This window comes from Rhinichthys klamathensis, unplaced genomic scaffold (assembly GCF_029890125.1).
Source record: "Rhinichthys klamathensis goyatoka isolate OS25496 unplaced genomic scaffold, OSU_Roscu_1.1 h1tg000254l_1, whole genome shotgun sequence".
In the NCBI taxonomy this organism is placed as follows: domain Eukaryota; kingdom Metazoa; phylum Chordata; class Actinopteri; order Cypriniformes; family Leuciscidae; genus Rhinichthys; species Rhinichthys klamathensis.
The window spans coordinates 4409721-4434093 of NW_026606776.1; the positions used below are offsets into that span (position 1 = coordinate 4409721).

The window sequence follows — 24373 nt, forward strand, 5'->3', positions numbered from 1 at the left end:
CATTACTGAAATGCCTTGCCTTTTTATCAAATGTACATTTTTGGGGGTGCTCTGTTAATTTTAATAAGAAATTAAAGGGTTTTACTCAAGATTTGAGATCCTACCAACTTATTTTGTCTGTTTTGGTGTGAAAATCTATTCAATATAACTATCCTTATCAAATTTACAAAAATGTGATTTTTATCAAAGTATTTTTAATTGGCAAAACGTTTTCATAATGAGGAACAAGCATGGTAGCTATATTTATATATATATATTGAAGCACTTCATCGAAAGTTGATTCTTTCATAGCTTATTGAACCCAATATAGTTTAAAATCCATTTACAGTTTTAAGTAAAAAAAAAATACAATAATTTAAAAATACATCCAGGAAACGCTAAACTCTAATGCTCATAGTCGGTATGCAAGTTATTAGGCACGTTATTATTGTACCCCATCAAATGATGCAAATCTATTCACAAAATAACAGCATTAACTTAAGGTGAAAATGAATTACTTAACACAATACTGTCTTACCCATTACTTGGTGTTGTAGATGAATGGCTATTTATACAAATTATTTAGAGGCATTGAATCTTTGAGAAAATATTCTAACCACAAATACAGAAACATAATACACTTATAAATAAAACCTGCCTGCAAAGGCACCAACACGCGTGACAGTGACACACTGCCACTTTAACATTGATCTTAACAGTCTGATACTCTCTGAAACCACCAAACCTTCTGCCCTTGGTCGGTGTCCCAAACACCATTCGATTTTAGATAGAATTAGCTTTTTCTTGGGCTGATTGTCTTTTCTGCGATAAGAAATCCAATCCTAACTGTGATAAAAATGGTAAATCGGTTCTTCCATCAGTAGTAAATGGAACACCAACACTTTTAAACCACAGATAAGGAGAAAGAAAAAAAGAAGCGATGCGTCTAGATCTTCGTTTGTTTGACGTCTGTGTCCTCGCTGTGTACGTACGCCACATTGTCTTTCGTCATCATTTCAAGCTCTTTCTTTTTCTTATCTTCTGGCTCGAGCTCCATAAATTGAGCCTCGATTTCTGTTGGGTCAATGTAGGTGTAGAAGTAAGCCATGATGGCAAAGATGACACTCACGGCCACCAGGAGCGACGCAAACAGCAGGTATTCCGCCCACTAGAATGACACATAGATACCCATGAGCTTGAGGAACACAAATGCCAACAGAAGTCACATTTGACTAGGATTTTATTAGAAGAAGAAAAAAAAAGATTAGCGGCCGGTATACCTGATCTGGAAGTGAGCCCGCCTCAGCCACGATGAGCACGACGATGTTCCCCACAGCAACAGTCAACAGCCAACCAGCCTGGAGGACTGACTTCATATTGCTTGGTGCCTAAAAAGGAGCACAGCCAAGTTATGAGACATGATTTGAGTGTTTCTCCATATCGAGAGTTCCAGAGAGCACTCCATACCTGTGAATAGGAGAAGTCCAGACCGGTGACGGAGAAGACCACTTCTCCGCAGGTCATCAAAAAGTACTGAATGATCTGCCAGGCCATGTGGACTCCGTTCGGCTCAATTTCCTGCACTGCTTTAATGGTCTCGTGACACTGCACACATTCAGACATGGATGCTTTGTTATTTACACTTTCCAGATGAACAACCAATCAAATCATTGCTAGATCTGCTACTAAGCCACTATAGGGACAGTAAGTCAACAGTAGTTTAACGCAGTGCTTCTCAACCTTTGACCTGAAGGCCCCTCATAATCCAACACAATATTCAAAGGCCCACTAATATCAGGTAAGATATTTCCTCAGGTATTTCTGCTGTAATTATGACAAAGCTTTTTATTTGCTGTTTATATGTATGTGTGTGTGTATATATGTATTATGTGTAATTATCCACAATTCATTTTGTGATTACAAAAAATATATATAAATTCTAAAAAATATATATATATATGATTGTAGTTTACATATTAGCATTCCAATCAAGTTGGTATGTTTTAATATATCAATAATATATTTGTCATCCGGCAGGCCCCTTAAAAGTTAGCTCATATATATCAATATACACAAACTTTTATGTTCGATGCAATTAATCAATTTGACAGCACTATAAACGCACCGTTCAAAAGGTTTTTTTTTTTTTTTTTTTAACAAGGTAAGGCTGCATTTATTTGATAAAAAAATACAGTAAAAACAGAAATATTGTGAAATATTATTAGAATTCAAAAACACTTTTCTATTTGAATATATTTTTTTAATGTAATTTATTCCTGTGATGGCAAAGCTGACTTTTCAGCATCATTACTCCAGTTTTCAGTGTCACATGATCCTTCAGAAATCGTTCTGATTTGCTGCTCGAGAAACATTTATTATTATTGTTTTGTTCAATTTTTTTCAATAGAAATGGTTCAAAAGAACAGCATTTATCTGAAATAGAAATATTTTATAACATAATAAATGTCTTTACTGTTAGTTTTGATCAATTTAATGCATCCTTGCTAAATAAATGTTTTTTTTTTTTTTTTTTTTTTTTATATCTTACTGACCCCAAACTTTTGAACGGTAGTGTACAGTGTTACAAAAGCTGTCTATTTCAGATAAATGCTGTTCTTTTGAACTTTCTATTCACTGTTGTTCTGGACCCTATTGACTTTTATTCTATGGCCAGATTGAACTAAATAATTGTTTCTACTGTTCTCCTCATTTGTAAGCCACTTTGGACAAAAGCATCTGCTAAATGATTAAATGTAAATAACTAAACGGATAAGGAGTAAATGGCAGAATTTTCATATATGGATGAACTATTTCTAGTCCTAACCATTCCTAATAGTGTTCACACTATAATTTGTGGCTGTAATGTGACTTACATTTAGTCCAAAACTGAAGTTGCTGGGGATCAGGACTGTGTAGGAGCTTCCGAAGCCCAGCTGCATGATGTAGGAGCACTTCTGTCCATCTACGTTCACAATAGTAAAGTTGGCTCTGGGAAGGGGACATCAAATCAATGAAGAAAAGCAGCCTAGCAACTTGTTTGCTCTGCAATTTTATCTGTACGACAGCTATTGTGTATGTGTTATGTATTTGTACACAGCGGCACGTACTTGCCATGGGAAACCATTAAGTATTCTGATCCTTCCAAGGGAGAGAGTAAACTCAGCTCATCAGACTTTATCGTGATGTTCAGCGGAGACCTAAAGCTATTCACAAACCTAAAACATATGTTTGCTGTTAATAAATTTGAATTAGCCACTAATTTTCAATATTACAAAATAATTAAAAATGCACTAAACCTGATGGTATTCAAGCCTTGGCTCGGTTTCTCACGCGTGTCATTGAGCTGTGAATGAAAATAAAGGGTTGATCAGAAGAACACATGAACACAGTGCCTTATAACTACTATGTCCTTGTGACAAGGAAAATAGTCAACATATATGCAAGGAAATACCAAAATGAACACTTACAGTCGCAAGCATTCCATCAGAATTGATTAAAACTGTGTGCCTCATTTCCTTCAGGAAAGAAGCTGTAGTGTTTCTTCCTCCCACAGAGACTGCAACGTTCATAGCGTCAAGTGTCATGTATTCATTTGAGGACTGGGGGAGCACAACAACATAAAAGAGTTTGCAATGCAAGATGTTTATGTACAGGTTACATACAGTATACATGTGCATATTGTTCCTTCAACTACAGACATCTTTATGACCCAGGGGTTGATTTTCACGAAAACTAACAGATTTTTGAAATACACTATCATTTAAAGTTTGCGGACAGATTTTATTGTGTTTTTGAAAGAAGTCTCTTATGCTCACCAAGGCTGCATTTATTTTGTTCAAAAATACAATGAAATATTATTGCATTATTTAAAATAAATGTTTTCTATTTGAATATATTTTAAAATCTAATTTATTCCTGTGATGGCAAAGCTGAATTTTCAGCATCATTACTCCAGTCTTCAGTGTCACATGATCCTTCAGAAATCATTCTTATATGCTGATTTGCTGCTCAAACTTTTCTTATCATTATCTATTTAGAAAAAACAACAAAAATTTTTGCAGAACACTGTCATGAATAAATCGTTTTTTTTATATGAAATATAATGTAAATAACAGAATTTTAAAGTCTTGTAAAATGCATCCTTGTTGAAAAAAACTAATAATTTCTTAGAAAAAGAAACTGTTACTGACCCCAAACATTTGAATAGTAGTGTGTCTTAGAAAGTTGAAAAAAAATTTATATTAACAATTTCAAAATGTATTTTTTGAAAATAACACCAATTATTTCAAAACAAGTCTCTCAGTTATAGTGTCAAAGTCAAACGAAACAAACAATTCTGCCCCTAATAAAGTTTTTTCTAAATTTAGTGTACAACCATAATATTAAAGAAAAATATGAAGGGTTAATACCAATTGCGGCCAGAAAATTGTATTGGGTAAAATTGTATTTATTGGTTATGTATTTGATACATAACACTATAAGACAAAGTAAGTTTGTTTTAAAAAACAATTTAAAAAGATTTTTAACATTTATTTTTAAATTAAATGTCATTTCCATCAGAGAACACACCTGAATACATAATTTAAGGAAATGACACTATAGTCTGAATTTTTATTTAGTAAGGAAATATATAAAAATGACATTTCTCCTGTGATGTTTGCATAGTAGGCATGACAGTAGATTATTTAAAAAATACTAGTGAGAGAGTAAAAAGTTTCTGAGTAGCGCCAACATTCCCATAGTTTAAGAGACACCCATTTACCCATTTTTACTTTCTTTTAATTCTGGTTTTCCAATTCTTTCAAACACTGTTTGGTTAAATTTGATGTGCCATTGTGTGGACTTACATCAGATCCAGGAACAACAAACGGTTCTTGTCCCGCCACTATAACAGGCAGAGATTTGTTCTCCAAGTTTAGGAACTTCACCTGGGTTTCAGAGCTTGATGGGAACTTGGGGATTGTTTTCTGTTGGATTAAAAGACACAGGCATTGATTTTCTTTGCAGAGAACGAACAGAATATAAAATCCTTTGTGATGACTATTGTGCCAGAAAGATAAGGCATAAATCAAGCCAATAAGCATCAAGTACCAATTACAATCTTCAAGGATCAGGTTTTGTGTGTGAGATTTGCAACATATCTGCTAGATTGCAAAGGATCTGTTTGATAATTACGTCAATTTGAATCTGCAAAAGAGCAGCAGCCACAAACGCTAACGCTGCAACCAGCATCCCGACAGTCATCCTCCGCAGGGGCCTGGAAATAACGGCAAATCACACGATCACGTAACATGTTGTGTCACAATCACACATGCAACTTCAATACGTTGCCCAGTACTTACGTGAAGTTAATATGGCACTTTTTGATAAGTGGGTAAATTGCAGAGTCCATGATCGGCACCATAATCACAATCAGCACGGGATTCACGATCTGCACCACAGCACAAATGATGACATCAGTGTGAGTACAAATGCACGATTAGAATTATATAATACAGGTCCTTCTCAAAAAATTAGCATATTGTGATAAAGTTCATTATTTTCCATAATGTAATGATAAAAATTAAACTTTCATATATTTTAGATTCATTGCACACCAACTGAAATATTTCAGGTCTTTTATTGTTTTAATACTGATGATTTTGGCATACAGCTCATGAAAACCCCAAATTCCTATCTCAAAAAATAAAGCATATTTCATCCGACCAATAAAAGAAGTGTTTTTAATACAAAAAAAGTCAACCTTCAAATAATTATGTTCAGTTATGCACTCAATACTTGGTCGGGAATCCTTTTGCAGAAATGACTGCTTCAATGCGGCGTGGCATGGAGGCAATCAGCCTGTGGCACTGCTGAGGTGTTATGGAGGCCCAGGATGCTTCGGTAGCGGCCTTAAGCTCATCCAGAGTGTTGGGTCTTGCGTCTCTCAACTTTCTCTTCACAATATCCCACAGATTCACTATGGGGTTCAGGTCAGGAGAGTTGGCAGGCCAATTGAGCACAGTAATACCATGGTCAGTAAACCATTTACCAGTGGTTTTGGCACTGTGAGCAGGTGCCAGGTCGTGCTGAAAAATGAAATCTTCATCTCCATAAAGCTTTTCAGCAGATGGAAGCATGAAGTGCTCCAAAATCTCCTGATAGCTAGCTGCATTGACCCTGCCCTTGATAAAACACAGTGCACCAACACCAGCAGCTGACATGGCACCCCAGACCATCACTGACTGTGGGTACTTGACACTGGACTTCAGGCATTTTGGCATTTCCTTCTCCCCAGTCTTCCTCCAGACTCTGGCACCTTGATTTCCGAATGACATGCAAAATTTGCTTTCATCTGAAAAAAAGTACTTTGGACCACTGAGCAACAGTCCAGTGCTGCTTCTCTGTAGCCCAGGTCAGGCGCTTCTGCCGCTGTTTCTGGTTCAAAAGTGGCTTGACCTGGAGAATGCGGCACCTGTAGCCCATTTCCTGCACACGCCTGTGCACGGTGGCTCTGGATGTTTCTACTCCAGACTCAGTCCACTGCTTCCGCAGGTCCCCCAAGGTCTGGAATCGGTCCTTCTCCACAATCTTCCTCAGGGTCCGGTCACCTCTTCTCGTTGTGCAGCGTTTTTTGCCACACTTTTTCCTTCCCACAGACTTCCCACTGAGGTGCCTTGATACAGCACTCTGGGAACAGCCTATTTGTTCAGAAATTTCTTTCTGTCTTACCCTCTTGCTTGAGGGTGTCAATGATGGCCTTCTGCACAGCAGTCAGGGCGGCAGTTTTACCCATGATTGCGGTTTTGAGTAATGAAACAGGCTGGGAGTTTTTAAAAGTATCAGGAATCTTTTGCAGGTGTTTAGAGTTAATTAGATGATTCAGATGATTAGGTTAATAGCTCATTTAGAGAACCTTTTCATGATATGCTAATTTTTTTAGATAGGAATTTTGGGTTTTCATGAGCTGCATGCCAAAATCATCAGTATTAAAACAATAAAAGACCTGAAATGTTTCAGTTGGTGTGCAATGAATCTAAAATATATGAAAGTTTAATTTTTATCATTACATTATGGAAAATAATTAACTTTATCACAATATGCTAATTTTTTGAGAAGGGCCTGTATATATATATATGGCTGTGATATATAAGTGATGGCTGCTGAAAATTCAACTTTGACATCACAGAAACAAATTGAAAAAATAGAAAACAGTTATTTTAAATCATAAATATATTTCACAATATTACAGTTTTTACTGTATTTTTGATCACGTTAATACAAAAATAACTAATATCATGTCAAATAATGTAATATCATCATCACATATTATCCTGATCATTTCATATCCTGTTAATCTGGATGCAATTATAGTAAAATACAAGAAAAAACGGTGTAGCATAAATCGGCCTCACCTGCATCATATCTGGCTGAATTATAAACGCTCCCTATAAGGACACAGAGAGAGAGAGAGAGAGAGAGAGAGAGAGAGAGAGAGAGAGAGAGAGAGAGAGAGAGAGAGAGAGAGAGAGAGAGAGAGAGAGAGAGAGAGAGAGAGAGAGAGAGAGAGAGAGAAAAAGAATAATATAAAATATTGCAATATAACTGCCTTGATATAGTTTCCTTTAAAACAGTTGAAATGCAAAGCTTTTTCGAACGTACAAAGTTACCGTCCATAGTGGTGGCCTGAAGAGTCCAACGGGAGCCCTGGAAAACCAACACAGCTCACATTGATTTAACATCAAGCCGGAAAACAGATGAGTGTTTGTGTAAGAACAAATAGTTGAGTACGGCATTTGTAGCATCATTGTGTGCTTGTGCACTGACCTGCTGGTCAAATAAGGCCCAGAACATCGGCAGAGGAATATAGAGGAACAGCACCTTCAATACCATCTTCACCTGAGCAATCAGGAGTTTCTGTAAAGAAGACACAGTCTCATTATATCAGAATATCAGTCAAAGTCTTCGTTATGTCTGTGTGGACATCTTCCTGTTGTAATGTAACGTACATCATATTTCTCATCTGCCCAGTCCATCCAGTGCTCTCTCTTTGGGTATTGCTTACTGCGGTGTTTAAAGCGGTTTTTAACTGCAAACTAGAAGAAAACAAAAACAACAATCATCTAGTTAGACTGGATAGTCCTTTCCCATGTGACTTGATGTTGCATACCACAACAATTAAATATGTAAGGGATAAGCCATGGATTATCCCGCTTATACCATGGTCATTTGCCAGCATTAACAACTCAAAGCTGTTATTGATGTTTGGAGCGCAATATTTGATAAAGAGTATTTTTGTCAGTTACGCCTTGTTAGATAGTATTCTGTCCACTTTGAATCATACACAGAGATAAAGTAGTGCGTAAGATTACATTTATTTGAATTAATGAATTATAGCATTTATTTAAATTAATTAGAGAGGTATAAGCAGGATTATCCACGGCTAGCTGTGCATTAATGCACTTCACGGAGGATATATATATATACGTTTTAAAAGGTCACTGACTGAATGTTTGGCATTTACTGCCGGTGGTGACATAATATTTGCATATTAAATTCCGATTGGTGTTTATCAAACATATAAGTTAAATAGGGCCAGATTTACTAAACAAGCCAAATTAGAAAATTGTGACGCACAAATTAAAGAACACAGACGCAGCCGGATAATTTCCATAATGACCAACACAATCTACCAAGAACAGCGCAAATTAGTGTTTGATTTATGACGTGCTTTTTTTGGGCATTAAATAATGGCGCAAATACCAGTAAATTTACTAGCGCAAACCTTAGTAAATAAACTTGAATACAACTTTGCGTCTGAAAGGGAAACTCGTAAAAAAGTTTTCACTGCGTGTCTTTAGTAAATACTGACAGTATTTTCTAATGCCAAAAGAGGGTTTGCGGGCCAGTAAATCTGGCTCATAGTCTATTAATGGAATGTGAACTGTAATTGAGAAGTCTCATTTGATCATAAATTTTTCCAAAAACTTTAACAAAAACATTTTAAGTTAAGAAATTCAAAGCAGAACTTGCAGATTTGTATTTTGTACTCATACATTTGAATTGAATTACTCTTAACTTGAAATATTTGAGTAAGCGAATTCATACATTTACCTTAAAATGATCATGTAATTTCAACTTAAATATTTTTAGTAGTGGAAACTTGGCTTTATTTAGCTATTTCAATAAATGCTAACTTGCTAATTGGTAACACACAATGCTTTGATAGCATTAGCATAGCATAGCAATTGCTGAATAAGTACGGCAAAATGTAATATTTACCATATTTTAATGGCAAAAGAGGGTTTGCGGGCCAGTAAATTTGGCCCATAGACTACTAATGGGATGTGAACTGTATTTGAGAAGTCTCATTTGATCACAATTTTTTCCAAAAACTTTAACACTATTTCTTTAAGTAAATATAAGGTTGATGCTCTTACTCCAATGCATTTCATGACTTGTAGTAGGATGTTGCCCTTGGGGGATTCCATGATGTACATGCCATGGCCTGCGACGAACACAACTGCACAGAGAGAAAGAGAGAATAACTTCAGTCCATCAAGGCTGCCATCGAGTGGTCATAAATGGTTTTGCACATGTTAGCATAAATAAGAGTAAATGAAACCTGCTGTAACTTACCAAGAGCAACCACCATGAGAGCTGCAGGGACCCCAAAGGCCAACGGGAAACAGCTCCGCTTTGAGTAGATACCACAGTCCTGAGCTGAAAAACAGAACAAATATACACAAAGACAAGATAGATTGTTCGTATGTGTATTTACCAATGCACCATGAAAAATGTAACAACAAATATAAAAAATTGCTATTCGGATTTTAACAAAATACACACATCTCAGAATTGGTGTGATGAGAGTGGAGAGAAGACTGCCAGCGTTAATGGACAGGTAAAATATGGAAAAGAAAGTACTTCTTTGTTTTTCCTGAAATAAAATACAAATAATTATTAATATTACATATATACATACATTCAGTCCTTTTTTTTTTGATGTTTTGAGAGTTTTTATGCTTAACAAGGCTGCATTATACAGTATGGAAAATACAGTAAAAACAGTACTATTAAGAATTATTATTACAAGTTAAAATAACTGTTTACTATTTTAATATATTTTGAAAATGTAATTTATTCCTGTGATGACAGCTCCAGTCTTCAGTGTCACATGATCCTTCATAAATCAATCTAATATGCTGATTTGGTGCTCAAGAAACATTTCCTATTATTATCAAAATGTTGTACAGCTTAATATTTTTATAGAGACCCTGATATACTTTTTAAGGATTTTTTGATAAATACAGTAGAACAGCATTTATTTAAAATATAAGTCTTTACTGTCACTTTTGATCAATGCATCCTTGAAAACCCCCCCAAAAAATTAGGTAATCACTTGCATCAACATTTTTAAGTTAAGAAATTTTTATTTTGTACACAAATCTTTAAAGTTAAGAGTAATTCAAATGTATGAGTAAGCTAATTCATGCATTTAACTGATCATAATTTCAACTTAAATATTTTTAGTAGTGGAAACTTAGCTTTAACTAGCTATTATAAATAAATGCTAACTTGCTAATTGGTAACACAATGCTTTGATAGCATTAGAATAGCATAGCAATTGCTGAATGAGTACGGCAATATTAAATATTTACCACATCATGCTCAACTTGTCACTGTGATGTAACCCTCCAAAAACCCATCATTACAGAAACTCTTCTAAATTAGCATAGCAAAACAATAAACACTACTAAATCTCCCACTTAACATTAATCGTGCACAAAAAACATGATATAACTCTTAAAAAACATGATATAACTCTTAAATTTAGCATTTACTCTCCCTTTCGAGTGTCGAGTGCTGGAAAATGCTCAGCCCAGTTTCAGTTAAATTTAAGCTTGTCTAAATAAAAAGAAACAAGTTTATAAAACTCAAACCAATGAAACAATTCAGATTACTTAAAAGGTGTCAGTGAACTCAAAAGAAAAAGTACGTTCTAAATACTCACAAAAGTTAATTTGATTGAACTAATCTGTTTAATTTAAGTTTGCCCTACTCAAACCAATTAATTGAGTGTTAGTGTTTACAGTGTATTAATTTCTTCCAAACAACAATAATTCTGAACTTTTTCAGTGTTGGGAAAGTTCCTCAGAAATGTGTACTGCCTGAAAACATGCAAGCGTGTCTGAAACAAAATGTTACAATATGAGGAATGTTGATCTATTACCCTAATAGACACATACGTTTTTCTCTAACATTGGGCTTCAATGTGTCACACAGCATGTTTCACACTTTGTCTACTGGCCTTTAGACCTCACATCCCTGTGGCAGGGGCGGAGGGGGTGTAGGAATCCACGTGTAGTCACTTCATATCTCTATTTGTTCATCTCTAGCACTCAATATCAGAGACTTAACCTTGAGCTGATAACAGCTGATTTACACAGACACAGTTCATCCTCTTTAATATCTGATTAGGGATGGGTGTGTGTCTGTTAAATGCATGTATATGTGTGTGTGTGTGTGTGTGTGTGTGTGTGTGTGCGTGTGTGTGCGTGTGTGTATAAGAGTCCACATGCCTGGTGATCTTCAAACTGATCTCCTCCAAACGCTGCCACACAGGGTTTAATACCTCCTGTTCCCAAGGCAATGAGGATGAGTCCCAGCATGGACAAGGCACTAAGATAAGAGAGGAAATTTAAATTCACACTAAAGACACTCTGATCATGCAAATAATGTGATGAAATAAAGCAACAATAGCAATGCCAGTACATTTAAATATGTTTGTTTTATGTGGCACCTAATAAAGATCATGCTATTTGTTTTCTTTGGCTCATATTCACAATAATATTTCCAATCTGTTAATGATAAAACATGTCCCAAGCGGTAACTCACATATGAAAGGTCATATTTTCAGGAACACCGTCTCTATTGGTATCTGTGATGTCATGGATGGCACTCACAGCCATGATCACCTGGCCAATGGTGTACACTATGGACAGGTACACAATAGTCCTGGGAAAAGTCGAGATGAGGGGTAATGTACAAATACATATACACACACATAAGTCTTTTGACTATGGGTACTTAGTAGGGTAGACCATGTACAGTTAGAACAGAGGGACAGTTGAAACACCTTAACTTGCGTGCACAACACTCCTTAACCGAGATATTTGCTCCACATATGCACAGGAATTTTCTACGATCAAAGAGGATGCATGCGTGGAGCAAAAATCCTACGACTTTTGCCTAAATAAACTCCTAATTAGTGCTTATTAATAGTTAGTAAGGTAGTTAAGTTTAGGTATTTTTGTAGGAATTGGATATGGGTTAAGGGATGTATGGTCATGCAGAATGTGATTTATAAGTACTAATAAACAGCCAATATCTTAGTAATTATGCATGCTAATAAGCAACTGGTTAATAGTGAGAATTGCATCCTAAACTAAAGTGTTACCAAAAATTTAATTAAATTATTATGCAAATAGAGTTATTGATAATTATTTTAAATGTAATAATATTTCCATGATTGTTTTAAAAAAAATTTAATTCTACACTTACTATTTGCCACACAATGGGTTTTAAAATACACACACTGCCATTCAAAAGTTTGTCAAAATTTATTTGATCAAAAATACAGTAAAAATAAAATATTCTTACTATTTAAAAGAACTGTCTTCTATTTTAGTATATTTAAATGAATAGTTTAGCCATGAAACTCTGTGCGCTATGCAAATTCTTAATTTAGCCCCTCCACCTCCCCAGCACCACCTGCCTAGATCCGCAGGAAACTGCTATCACTCCAGTCTTCAGTCACATGATCGTTCAGAAATCATTCTAATATGCTGATTTGCTACTCAAGAATATCAGATTATTAGATTAGATAAATTATCAGAACAGCATTGTTTAAAATGGAAATCTTTTGTAAGAATGTAAAAGTCTTTACTTTCACTTTTGAGTAATTGAATGCATCCTTGATGAATAAAAGTATACATTTTTTTTTTTTTTTTTTTTTACTTCAAACTTTTGAATGCCATGTAGCTGTTTTGAAATTTCAGGCAAATTGTCCTTTACATTGATCATCATAGCTAGGGTGCTTAGAATAAAAAAGTCCCTGACTTGGTATACTGCATATTGGATTCCTAATAGGGATAGTATGGTACATGGTCCATTTTGAACATAATTCTAAAACTCACTTGAACTTGCCCAGCCACGAGTCTGCAATTATGGCCCCCATGATGGGTGTTAGGTAGCACAGAGCCACGAACGTGTGGTAGATGGTGGTGGAAAAATCATTGTCCCAACCAATAAAATACTTGAAGTACAGCACCAGCACCGCTGCAAAACAGAGAAAGGAAAGAAAACAATGTGAAATAAGAAGAAAAAGTGTCAGCTGTGTGAGACCATCTATGGTCATTTTGCAGGAACAAGTAAAACAGAGATGAAGGTTGACATTATTTCATGTGTGTATATTTTTTGTGTATTCTTACCTTTCATGCCATAGTAGGAGAATCGCTCACAGAACTCATTCACCACAATGAAAAATATACTGACAGGATATCCCAAGCAACTTGGCTACAATGAAAAATCACAGCTCAATTAAAATATTCCCTAATAATGTGCTCTGGCATATTAGTATTATAATATGTTTTATATGATTATCCTATAAAACATAATGCTTACTAATTATGTGTTGATCTGTGTATATATATACATGTATAATATAGAGTTCTCACCCTTTCTTTCCTCTCCTTTTTTCCCTCGGTGTCTGCAGAAATTATGTACAATGAAAATGTCATTAAAACAGTCCTAATATGGATTAAATTTGAATTGAGTTATTTCAAATGTCTTCACATTGTAACATAAACTTGCACAAATTGTGCATCATCTTGTTTAAGCAAAGAATAAACACATTAACTCTCTCTTAGCTATAAATTCAGATGTACAAATCCAAAGTTAACAGGAATTATTATTATTTTGTGCCCATAAACATCCAGGTTTACTCACCTGCCATGATGACTGAGACTGCCAACTAGTCCTCTTGTAAAGAATATCCTTTAATATAGAGATGCACACTCACTCACTCTCTATCACTCTCACACACACACACACACTATCTGAGACAGAGATGTACTCTGACGGAGACAGGTAACAAGGTTTTATAGACTCTGGACAATAAAATGTTTCCTTGTCCACCACTGTGTTAAAAAAAAGATTGAGGTAAATGTTTATGACAGCATTTGTGACCTGTGACTATGTGTGTGCGTATGAGTGGGAGGAGGCAATTGAGGAACAGTTTAGTTATTTATGGAACTCTTATCAAGTTATAAAGCCAATCAAACGATAGGACTTTTTGGCCTTTGTAATAAAACAGGCAAGTCAATGAGTAATTAATATACTTATTTTTTCATCATTCAAAAAAAAAAAAAAAAAAAAAAACCTATATAGAAAAGCACTAAACATCATTGTTTCCCATATTATATATATATATATATATATATATATATATAAAAAGTAAAATCAAAGATTTAAACATGAAACAATAGTTATTTTTATTTTATATTCTTTAAAAAATAATTTCAAGTCATTTAAATACACTTTTCTGTTGTTAATGTTGTATCTACCCAATAATAATTATGTTTATCTTACAAAACCTTAAAATATGACTCCCACGAATGAAGTTTAAATGGAGGCTGATTTAAAATAATATTTAACTTTTCTATCTGAAACAGCTTACTACAGTTGATTAGATATGATAAATTATGCTGGCGCATCAAAACATTCCCAACATCACATGATTGTTCTAAATACCCCCAATAATGCCATTGATCACGTTGTCCAGAGAAATCCCCATAACATAGACAAACGCAGCAGCTGCATAGATAAGTCCCATTTACATTATGGGATTTACTGACTGCTAAGTTAGAGTGTTGTGAATGACACTTTCACAAAGCACACTGTCAGCTGTTAAACAATGTTGAAATGGCTTGCATAAGCTAAGTGCACTGAAAAGCAGAAGATAACCTGGACATGAAGACTCACATTAGGTGAAAGGTGTTTGGAGATGTCTAATTCATTGGAAGAGAGAAGTAAACAAACTGCCCTCATCCACACAGAGATGTTGCTGCGATACAATGGTGACAATGCTGGAGGGGGGAGGGGCAGGGGCAGTTCGGCATGAGCGACTGTGTGTGTAGATTGAGAGCAAGTCAGCAGGTTTTGTTCAGAATGCACTTTAAAAAGCTAAATTAAATCTTATACTCCCGTCAAAATTCTATATCTCTTTTGAACAATATATAATGTTTGGGTGCTTTAAAAGTGGCAACAATCACATATACTGTAACAGCATAAAAGATAGGCCAATGTTTTTGCAATCGTGCTAAAGGTGGTACGCCATAAACCAAACATATAGATATGAGGAAAACAAATTAGTTTCTAATGATCTTCATAAGGATATTGGTTGGTGAATAATAAAGTTCACAGTAATAAAGATGAATAAAATAAATATGTTTATAGGGAGCAACTTTGAATGAAAAACAAGAACTTAAGATAATACATTTTATTCAGAGATTTTAGGGACATTAATATCTTTCCAGAACAGATTCTTTTAAATAAAAATACCCCCCATATCTAACCCCCGATACAAAACAATGTACATTTAAACAAACATAAATGGTTATAAAAATCCTTGTTTATTCTTTTGTCCATATATATATATATATATTTCACATCTAGCCTTTGGCAAGAGATCTTAAGGGAACCAAAACGAGACAAAGACAGAATTATTGCACCTCAGCTACAAAGAAACAGCACTTGTTCCTTGGCTTTTATCTAAACAAGGGGAAAACAATGGAAGTGTGGGCTAAAAAGCTTGAGTGGCTCAGGTGATCATGGGTATTTTGTACAGTAAAGCTCAAACTTCCTGCTACACTAAAGCACAGTTATATTCTCTTTGCTACCAATCGATGGACCGCTACTGCCTCAGACACAGGAAGTGATGTCGCAGCTTCTCTCTCAGCACAGAGCAGCAATTAACATCCAGAATGGGGAAATACATGGAAAGATGAAGCATGAAAATGTAAGAATGTAAAAGTAAAAAGGCTTTTTTTTTTCTCAAGTTGTTCTGGTTGTGGAAATAAAAGTGATAGTCTCTACAGGAAACACCTGTGAACGGAGGACTGGAGAGGATGAGAGAAGAACAAAAACACCCTCTTTCAATTATGTCAGTCACATGGGAATAGTAACAGGCCATTCCAAAGACCGGACACACCTGATCTGTCCTCGTGTCCTGGATTCTGATAGATGGGCGATCCATTACAGACTGAGTAGAAACCAGGCTGACAATGAAATACCATTCTTTTTTGGTTCTTCCGCTTTCGATGCATTCCAGTCTGTCCGTCTCTCCGGCTGTGGGAAGGGTCAGAGCTTTAAGGCCAGGGGTGAGAAGTCACACGGAGGAGGCGGAGCTAGGCATGCCATGCAGGGTGGTGCCGCCGGGCGTGCCACTGATGGCATTGAAAATATGCAGCGAATCAGAAAGAGCGCTCTTGGTTCCGCCCTCCACAGCGGAGATCTGACAAAGAGGAAGAGTGCAGGATGAGAAAGAACACGGAAACTTGAGGTGTACTGAATTTCTAAAAAATATGAAGAATTCATTGCATTATTACCATCCGATCTACAAAGGCCAGCACAAAAGAGAGAGAGAACGAGTGAATATTAAACACAAACCAAACATTCACGGTAAACTACTAGTGTATTTCTTATTCCATGTGTTTCCATTGGCGTAAAGGCCCCGATATACTTCAATTGAAATCGAAGAACAAACTGGTGTGATGTCATTTTGAACTAAATGAGGCCAAAAGGAAGTTGAAATAGCTTTCCAAAGCAAACTTTCCGAAAAAGTTTGCTCCAGCTGGTAACAAACTACCATTGGTCCACGCCAACTACGTAATAGGCAGGCTCTGAAGCCCCGCCTTCTTTGAAGGGGAAATATTCCGTTCAGTGCATTGAGGTCAGACATGAGCAAAAACATGAACACAAGTAATTATAATTTTTTCATGATTAATACTGTAAAGCTGCTTGCTTTAAAGCAACCTATTGTATAAAGTGCTTTAAATGAACGTAACGTGACAGGACTGAAGTGGAAAATTTCCGAGCTCATGCAAACATGTCCACATCGCTATGATCAGATGCTTTCTTAACTGTTGTTTTCTCACCACACATTTCTGTTGCGTGTTTATTTTGTTATTGAGAGGGAAGCGAAGCACATATTTACATATTCATTTAAACGCTGCTCCTAGGGGTGGCGTCGGGACGTTTGCTAACAGCATATTGCTGCTAAGATACTGTATATCAAACTTGTTTTTATCCCTAAGTGAAAAGTGAAAAAGAACTTTCCCATGAGTATATCGAGGCCATTAGGGAACCAAGATTTGTGTGTATGTGTGTGGTTACCTGTTCATGCATGATGTGTGAAAGCTCTCTGGCCAGGTCTTTGTAACTGGCTTTCATCTCATCATGATATTCCTGTTGGTCCTCCTTGATCAGCCTTTCATTTACAGCTAAAGCCTGTCCACATGCCTCAACAAACTGCCTGCATACACAAACACCACATAAACACGTATAATAAGAAAGCAGGCATTTGTGTGGAGATCTTGAAAGGCTTTTCAAACGGTGGTTATATACCTGAAGACCTCTTTAAGCTGTTTGACTTTGTTATCTGGGTATTTTTTGGCGCAGGCGTCATCAAGGAAAGCTCTGGCATACGCAAGTGGCCCAGCATTGACCTAAAGAGAAAGCATTTATGGAAAAATAGATAAGTTCAAATCTGTGTGTGTGTGATGTAACGGTAAAAGTGTACTTGGGGCAGGTTTTTTTTCTTTTCTTTTCTTTTTTTTGCAGGAAATAAATGACTGAAAGTGTCACCATGAAAATAACCAAAAAATGTAACATCAGTGCAAAAGGAAGAACGTCTCTACAAGGAAGAATGGAACTAAATAATGGCTTAACTGAATTCTAAACATGCCAAACTTGGGGTGAAAGTGCTTGCGAATCAACACGATTGCTTTGTTTCAATACCTATTGAGGTGCCTTGTCTACTGACAGAGATTTTAATTTTAGAAATTACCAAGTTGCTTTATTATTAGTCCATAGTAGCCGTCCCGTACATGAACAGCCCAAAATGTTTAGTGGGCTACACAACTATAGGTATGAATTTAGTTTTTTCCAGTTATACTGTTCATAAGTTTGGGGTCTGTAAGATTTTTTTTATGTTTTTGAAATAATATGTTCTCTTACGTTCACTAAGGCTGCATTTATTTTATAAAAAATGCAGTAAAAACAGTAATAATGTAAAATATTATTACAATGTCAATCTATTACTGTGATGGCTGAATTTGTAGCATCATTACTCCAGTCTTCATTATCACATGATCCTTCAGAAATCAGTCTAATATCCTAATTTGTTACTCAAGAAACATTTCTTATTATAACCATTGTGTTGTATTTTTGTGAAATCCATAATACATTATTTTTGCAGGATTCCATTTATTTGAAATATGTAACATTATAAATGTCTTTAAATTCAACGTTGATCCATTTAATGTGTCCTTGATGAATAAAATACAATACAATTATTTTCAAAAATCTTACTGACCCCATTAGTGTATTTTTTATTGTAGCTACAGAAAATCCGATCAAAAACAGGATGTTTTGCCAGCAAAAATAATCACTGGATCAGTTTTCATGGCACTAAAAATTAACATTATGGAGCATTTGCATATCAATTGCTGCAGTGCATAATGTGTAATTAAAAAGTAATTGATTCTGTACATGAGGAGCAACTAAAGGGTAAACATGTTAGCATGTTGCTTAGCTAACAACATTGTACACACAAATATTGGCTAAAATAAAATAATGCATTTTTAATAAAATTGCAGTGCATTCTGGTATTCTGCATTCTAACCAGTGTTAGTTTAAATATTATTATTGTCTCGTTCTGTTGTTGTTCCCGTTTAATTTTCAAGGACTTTTTTAGTTTGTCGACATTGTTTCCTTTGTTGTTATGGTTGCTAAGTAAGTTTTCATTTGCTGCGTTCACGCCAGGTCGTAATTACCGTAGTCTCGAGATGACAACACGAAGCTTCTATTCAAAGATGTTCAAACATGGTCATACACCGATTGGTCTGCGCAGCGCAGCTTCAAGTCAAACAAAACTAGCGCCTAAATGAAGACGCGTTCACACCATGTGGTAATTGGCGTAATGATTTGAACTATAAAAAGCCTTTACGTGCTTGTAGAACTTGCAAAACTGTAGTAATTACAAAGCGTAAACTCGCAATGATGATTTTATTGTAGCGTTATTTCAATTAACAAAAACATTTTTTAATAGTGCCAGAGGAAAACAAAGAATCTTATTATAATGCAGCGTAACTTTTGCCACAGGCTCTGTATGAATGCCTAAAATGTTGCCTAGGGTGCTTTTGAAACAGACCTATGAGGGTTCATTTGTGTCTCACACACCTGTACACTAATGCTTCCCTGAAGCTTAAGCTGCAGGCGGATCATGTCGACCTCACTGGTTGCACAGAGGGCTCTGAGTTCCGCCACCTTCCCGCTCATCTCATCTATGGCCACCTCGATGGGGCTCAGGTCTGTGTGGTGCTGATACATCACTGCTATGCGCTTTTTCACATACGGGAAACAGTGTGTAGCTGAAACACAACGATTGGAGAAGAAAGAGTAAATAAACATAAAATGGATGCAATGGTACGTTTAAGGTCCCATCTGAAATCTACTCATGTTTGTGCAGTAATCAGGGTTTATGTTCCCTGTAGATGGCAGACCTTGAAACTGTGAAAAGTGTTTTATTTACAACACACTCTCAAAGAAGGTCATTCTGCCTCAATGACCAGATCTGATCTGAAAATTTATGAGAAGATGAAGATCGGGGTTAAACTTTGAAATTTCCTGGTTGCTTTTATAGCACTGAACAACAGTAAACTTGAGATTAAGAAGACTTTGATTATTTGTTTTCGAACACCACCGCTCAAGATCAGGGTGTACAGTGTTAATACAGGAAGTACAGATCAAAATGTAATAAAGATTATTGTTCCTGGACTAGCTGGTTAAATGTATTAAACCATTAGGAGGCCAAGGACATAGACTACTGTATGTGTTTCCCTGTCTACTGGTGCACTTATATGGTAAACACAATAAAATCAATGGATGTTATGGATTGAGGTAAAACATGTAAAATATCATTCAAAAGTTGTTTGTTTGTTTCAAAGTTCCTTTTCACCAAGGAAGCATTGCATTGATCAAAAATGACAATAAATAGATTTGTGTTACAAAAGGTTTCTATTTCCAAAAAATTCTGAATCCTGAAAAAAACAACACAATTGCAGTTTCCACACTAAATAATGCAGCACATTTTTAAAAATAAACTATGATAATAAATTAGAAATGTTCCTTGAACATCAAATCAGCATATTAGAATGATTTCTGAAGGATCATGTGATACTGAAGACTGGAATAATGATGCTAAAAATTGAGCTATCATCACAGGAATAAATTAACCGTTATCTTTTTTAATATATTTATACATTTATTTTAAATTGTAATACTATTTCAGAATTGAACAGTTTTTACTGTATTTTTTTAATCAAATAAATGGAGCCTTGGTGAACAAAAGAATCATCTTTTGAAACATCAAACTGCTTGACTGCTTAATTAACCATAAAACTCTTTTCCACCATTGGGCCAAACATTTCTTTTTGTGAAATCATGCTGATCTGGGTCAGCTGGGACAGTTGCTTTTCTTTTTTACATTTTAGTGCAACGAACTCAGGATTAGAATGTATGTTACCTCAGTGTCACAAGTGTAGCGGCTTAATACTGTAAGTAAACATTGGAGCAAGCGTGCTATGGGGATAATCACATCATACAGAAAGTTCAAAGTTTCTAATATTATTATAGGAGTAAAAGATGAGTTAGCTAGTGCAACATACCTGGCTAATGAAAACAGGATATAGAAAAATACTGTAATATCCTAGAAAAATATCATCAAATCACTATAGTCGTTCTACTAGCATGGTTGAGCAAGGTTACCTAACCATGCTCAAGTGAAAATGCGCAACTGGAACCATTTCACACCATGGCACAACTTTTTGCAATAGTGGAAAAGCGGAAACGTAAGGATTTTACGGGTTTGTTAATGGAAGTTAACAATATAGAAGTATGGAAGTAAACCTCTTCACTCTTGCTGTATGTTTCATGTGCACTTTTTTCACAACAGTAACCATTGTGGGGTCAGAGGTAGTGATCACTCACTGGTGAGAACCGTCCTGCGTTTACACTGTTCCTCGACCCCACCGTGCCTCTTGCCTGACTCTGTGAATGGAGTCTCGAACACAAAACGGCGAATGTTGTGGCTCCTCTCAAAGTCAGTCTTCCTCTCTTCCACCTCCTTTTCCTCTAAATATGGCGTCACATGCGTCACTTGGATGTAGGCAAACTTTGCCTCCAGATCTTTAGGGTTCACCTGAGATAGATGAGGAGAAGGTCAAAGGTTAGGCTGGGAGGAGACCAGTAAAATGCTGATGAAGCATGAATAAACAGAAAACCTGTCTGTAAGTGCATTGAGGTTAAGGTGTGACTGGAAACTTTGCATATCAGGAGGTCTGTTGTCGAAACTTATGGTGCAATGAACTTCTTGTGTGTGCTTGTGTAAACACTGTAAAAATGAGTCTTGGATGGATCAAGTAAAAAATCTTGATATAGCTTTTCTATTTTACTACATACTCTATAGTATATACTCGGAAGTCAACCCATCAAACATAGCAGGTGAGCTGGATTCATTTTTGAACCAAAAAAATGGTTTTGTGGATGCTGCCTATTTCCCAGCATGCAATGGGCCATACATACTTAAAGGGATACTCCAGTTTTTTTGGAAATAGGCTCATTTTACAACTCCCCCAGAGGTAAACTGTTGAGTTTTACCGTTTTTAAATCCATTCAGCCGATCTCTGGTTCTGGCGGTTCCACTTTACATCACTGAAGTGGACAAGACCATTAGCATTTCTCAAAAAAAAAAAATGACCAAAGTATTTCGATATTTTTCCTATTTAAAACTTGACTCTTCTGTAGTTACATCGTGCACTAAGACCGACGGAAAATGTAAAGTTGCGATTTTCTAGGCTGATATGGCTAGGAACTATACTCTCATTCCTGCGTAATAATCAAGAAACTTTACTGCCGTACCATGAGTGCAGCAGTCGCAGGCACTTAGTCCCGGTCATGTTGGAAGTTACGGAGCTGGGGACTATTTTCAGGCGCTGCGTCATATCATTACGCCTGCTGCTCTCATGGTACGGCAGTGAAGTTTCTTGATTATTACGCAGGAATGAGAGTATAGTTCCTAGCCATATCAGCCTAATGTAACTACAGAAGAGTCAAGCTTTAAATAGGAAAAATATCTAAACTCTTTGGTCATTTTTTTTTTGAGAAATGCTAATGGTCTTGTCCACTTCAATGATGTATGCTAAGCTATGCTAAAAGTGGTACCGCCAGAACCGGAGATCGGCTGAATGGGTTCAAAAACGGTAAAACTCAACAGTTTAACTCTGGGGGAGTTGTAAAATAACCCTATTTCCAAAAAAAGTAGAGTATCCCTTGAATATGCTTACATTGTTTGAATTAACTTGTCAAATGAAACTAGAAAACTATTGTCTTGCAACGTCAAGATAAGTTTATTCCTTGTTCCTAACACTTTTAATGAATTTGATTCATTAAATGTTACCTTGTTTTTATTCATGAACCAAGTGCTGAGGTCTGTGTGTGTTTCACGCATGTTTTCTATCTGATGAGTGTTAATGTGATGATGAGTGCTCAACACATCACGTGGTGGAATTGTCAACGAGCACTTTGCTCTCCATGACATAAGCATTTGTCATAGAAATGTATATTAGATGAGGAGTTTTCAAATATTTGAAGGCCACGGACTCTCAAATAAGATATTTATTGATTTATTTACATTTTTAAAGAACTTTTTTTCAGAGTTTGAAAACCCCTGCTTTAGCTAAACCATGAAAACATGACATTTTAAGACATGCTAACTGTTGCCTTCATTTTTAAAGTGATACCCAAAAATGAAAATTCTGTCATGTTATGTGGTTCCAATCCTGTGTGCATTTCTTTCTTCTGCGGAACACAAAAGAAGATATTTTGAAGAGCTTGTTGACTTTTTTCTCAAAATATCTTCTTTCATGTTCCACAGAAAAAAGAAATTCATACAGTTTTCTTACAGAGGCAAATTGTAAAGCGCTTTGGTGGCCATTGGGTCTGTGAAAGCGCTATATAAATGCAGTCCATTTACCAGTCCAGTGAATGTGTGTGCTAGTGTAATCTATGTTTGTATGCTCAGATTAAAGTCAGTTGCCTGAGCTTTCACCTATTCACAGAATGCTGAAAATATGAGTGTGCACGTGCTCACCCTGCCGGAGTCCTGGATCATTTTGACATTTTCTTGGCCAAATTTGTCTGAGTAAAGTTTGAGGAGACGCTGGGAAATCTCTGAGAGAGGAGTGAATTTTGGTTCTTTATAGATATATTCCTTTCCATCCTCATCTTCAAAGAAACCCTGAAACACACACAACATCTCCATCACAATCTATGTGTGACATATTTCCCAGCATGGTTTCAATCCCATAATCAACAAACCTCTACTACATCACAAGTGGAAATGAAAAGTTATGACTGATGGCCACACACTTTGACATTTAACTGTCTTAAAAACCTCAGATGTATTCAGAATTTCAAAGCAATCCTGATAACACACCATGGCAGAGCTCAGACTATGAATATATTTCTTCTTGCAATTCATAGAATTCGTGTTATCCTTAAATAATCAGTGCTATCTTTTATTCTCTGTTGTCTGACATAGACACTTTTGAAACATCAGCACTTACGCAGCACACAAAGCTTTCACTGTGTTTTCACTGAAACAGCTCAAGCCATAAAATCGCATAGCTTCTGTGAGGTTAATGGGCACAGCGTATAGCGAAAGAGCTCACTAAGTGTTGCCTAGCTCATTTTTATGGTCTGAACCCATTGAAAAATGGCTTCCATAGTAAACAATGAGTCAGAGTGCTGCCTGGCTCAACCCGGAATGAAGAAATGACAGGATGTACAGATGAGAGAATGTGTTATGCGTTTAAAGATTGATGAAGGACACTAGCAGCACACAGAAAAAGGCCTTCTCCTCCTCTAAACCAAAAGCATTATGCACGCAGACAAACAAGCAGAAGTTTAGTGAGACTGTTATGGTCAAAGCAAAATTTTGCCTGACAATGAGTGGGACAGCACACACACACAGTCCACAACAACACTTACCGCAGCCTTAGGAAAGAAAAAA

The 24373-nt window shown here is 36.1% G+C and overlaps 2 protein-coding genes across 2 annotated transcripts in view; both read right to left on the bottom strand.

The window, feature by feature from the left end:
* Window positions 1-665: 665 nt before the first annotated feature.
* Window positions 666-14077, bottom strand: slc15a1b (solute carrier family 15 member 1b). Its single transcript, XM_056266819.1, has 23 exons — window positions 13969-14077; window positions 13698-13729; window positions 13452-13536; window positions 13158-13299; window positions 11857-11976; window positions 11541-11640; window positions 9808-9898; window positions 9598-9681; window positions 9399-9481; window positions 7968-8054; window positions 7786-7875; window positions 7621-7665; window positions 7374-7406; window positions 5322-5410; window positions 5155-5236; window positions 4827-4946; window positions 3447-3578; window positions 3276-3322; window positions 3087-3194; window positions 2853-2967; window positions 1447-1584; window positions 1260-1367; window positions 666-1147 (listed from the first exon to the last, which is right to left on the bottom strand). Exons 1-23 carry the CDS (start codon window positions 13973-13975, stop codon window positions 926-928), a joined length of 2160 nt encoding a protein of 719 aa, XP_056122794.1. The 5' UTR covers window positions 13976-14077; the 3' UTR covers window positions 666-925.
* A 2268-nt stretch (window positions 14078-16345) lies between these two features.
* dock9b (dedicator of cytokinesis 9b) overlaps window positions 16346-24373 on the bottom strand; it is a 93696-nt gene continuing 85668 nt past the window's right edge. Inside the window, exons 48-53 of the mRNA XM_056266816.1 lie at window positions 23453-23599; window positions 21292-21502; window positions 19483-19673; window positions 17647-17747; window positions 17416-17554; window positions 16346-16534 (exon numbers count right to left, since the gene is read on the bottom strand). Of these exons, the coding sequence (XP_056122791.1) occupies window positions 16409-16534; window positions 17416-17554; window positions 17647-17747; window positions 19483-19673; window positions 21292-21502; window positions 23453-23599 (915 nt within the window). The 3' untranslated portion in view covers window positions 16346-16408. The remainder of the gene's footprint in view (window positions 16535-17415; window positions 17555-17646; window positions 17748-19482; window positions 19674-21291; window positions 21503-23452; window positions 23600-24373) is intronic.

Coding starts and splice junctions, on each gene's coding strand:
- slc15a1b (XM_056266819.1), bottom strand. Junction 13,300..13,451: donor CTCCTACTATGGCATGAAAG/GTAAGAATACAC, acceptor TCTGTTTTGCAG/CGGTGCTGGTGCTGTACTTC. Junction 1,368..1,446: donor TGGACTTCTCCTATTCACAG/GTATGGAGTGCT, acceptor GCTCCTTTTTAG/GCACCAAGCAATATGAAGTC.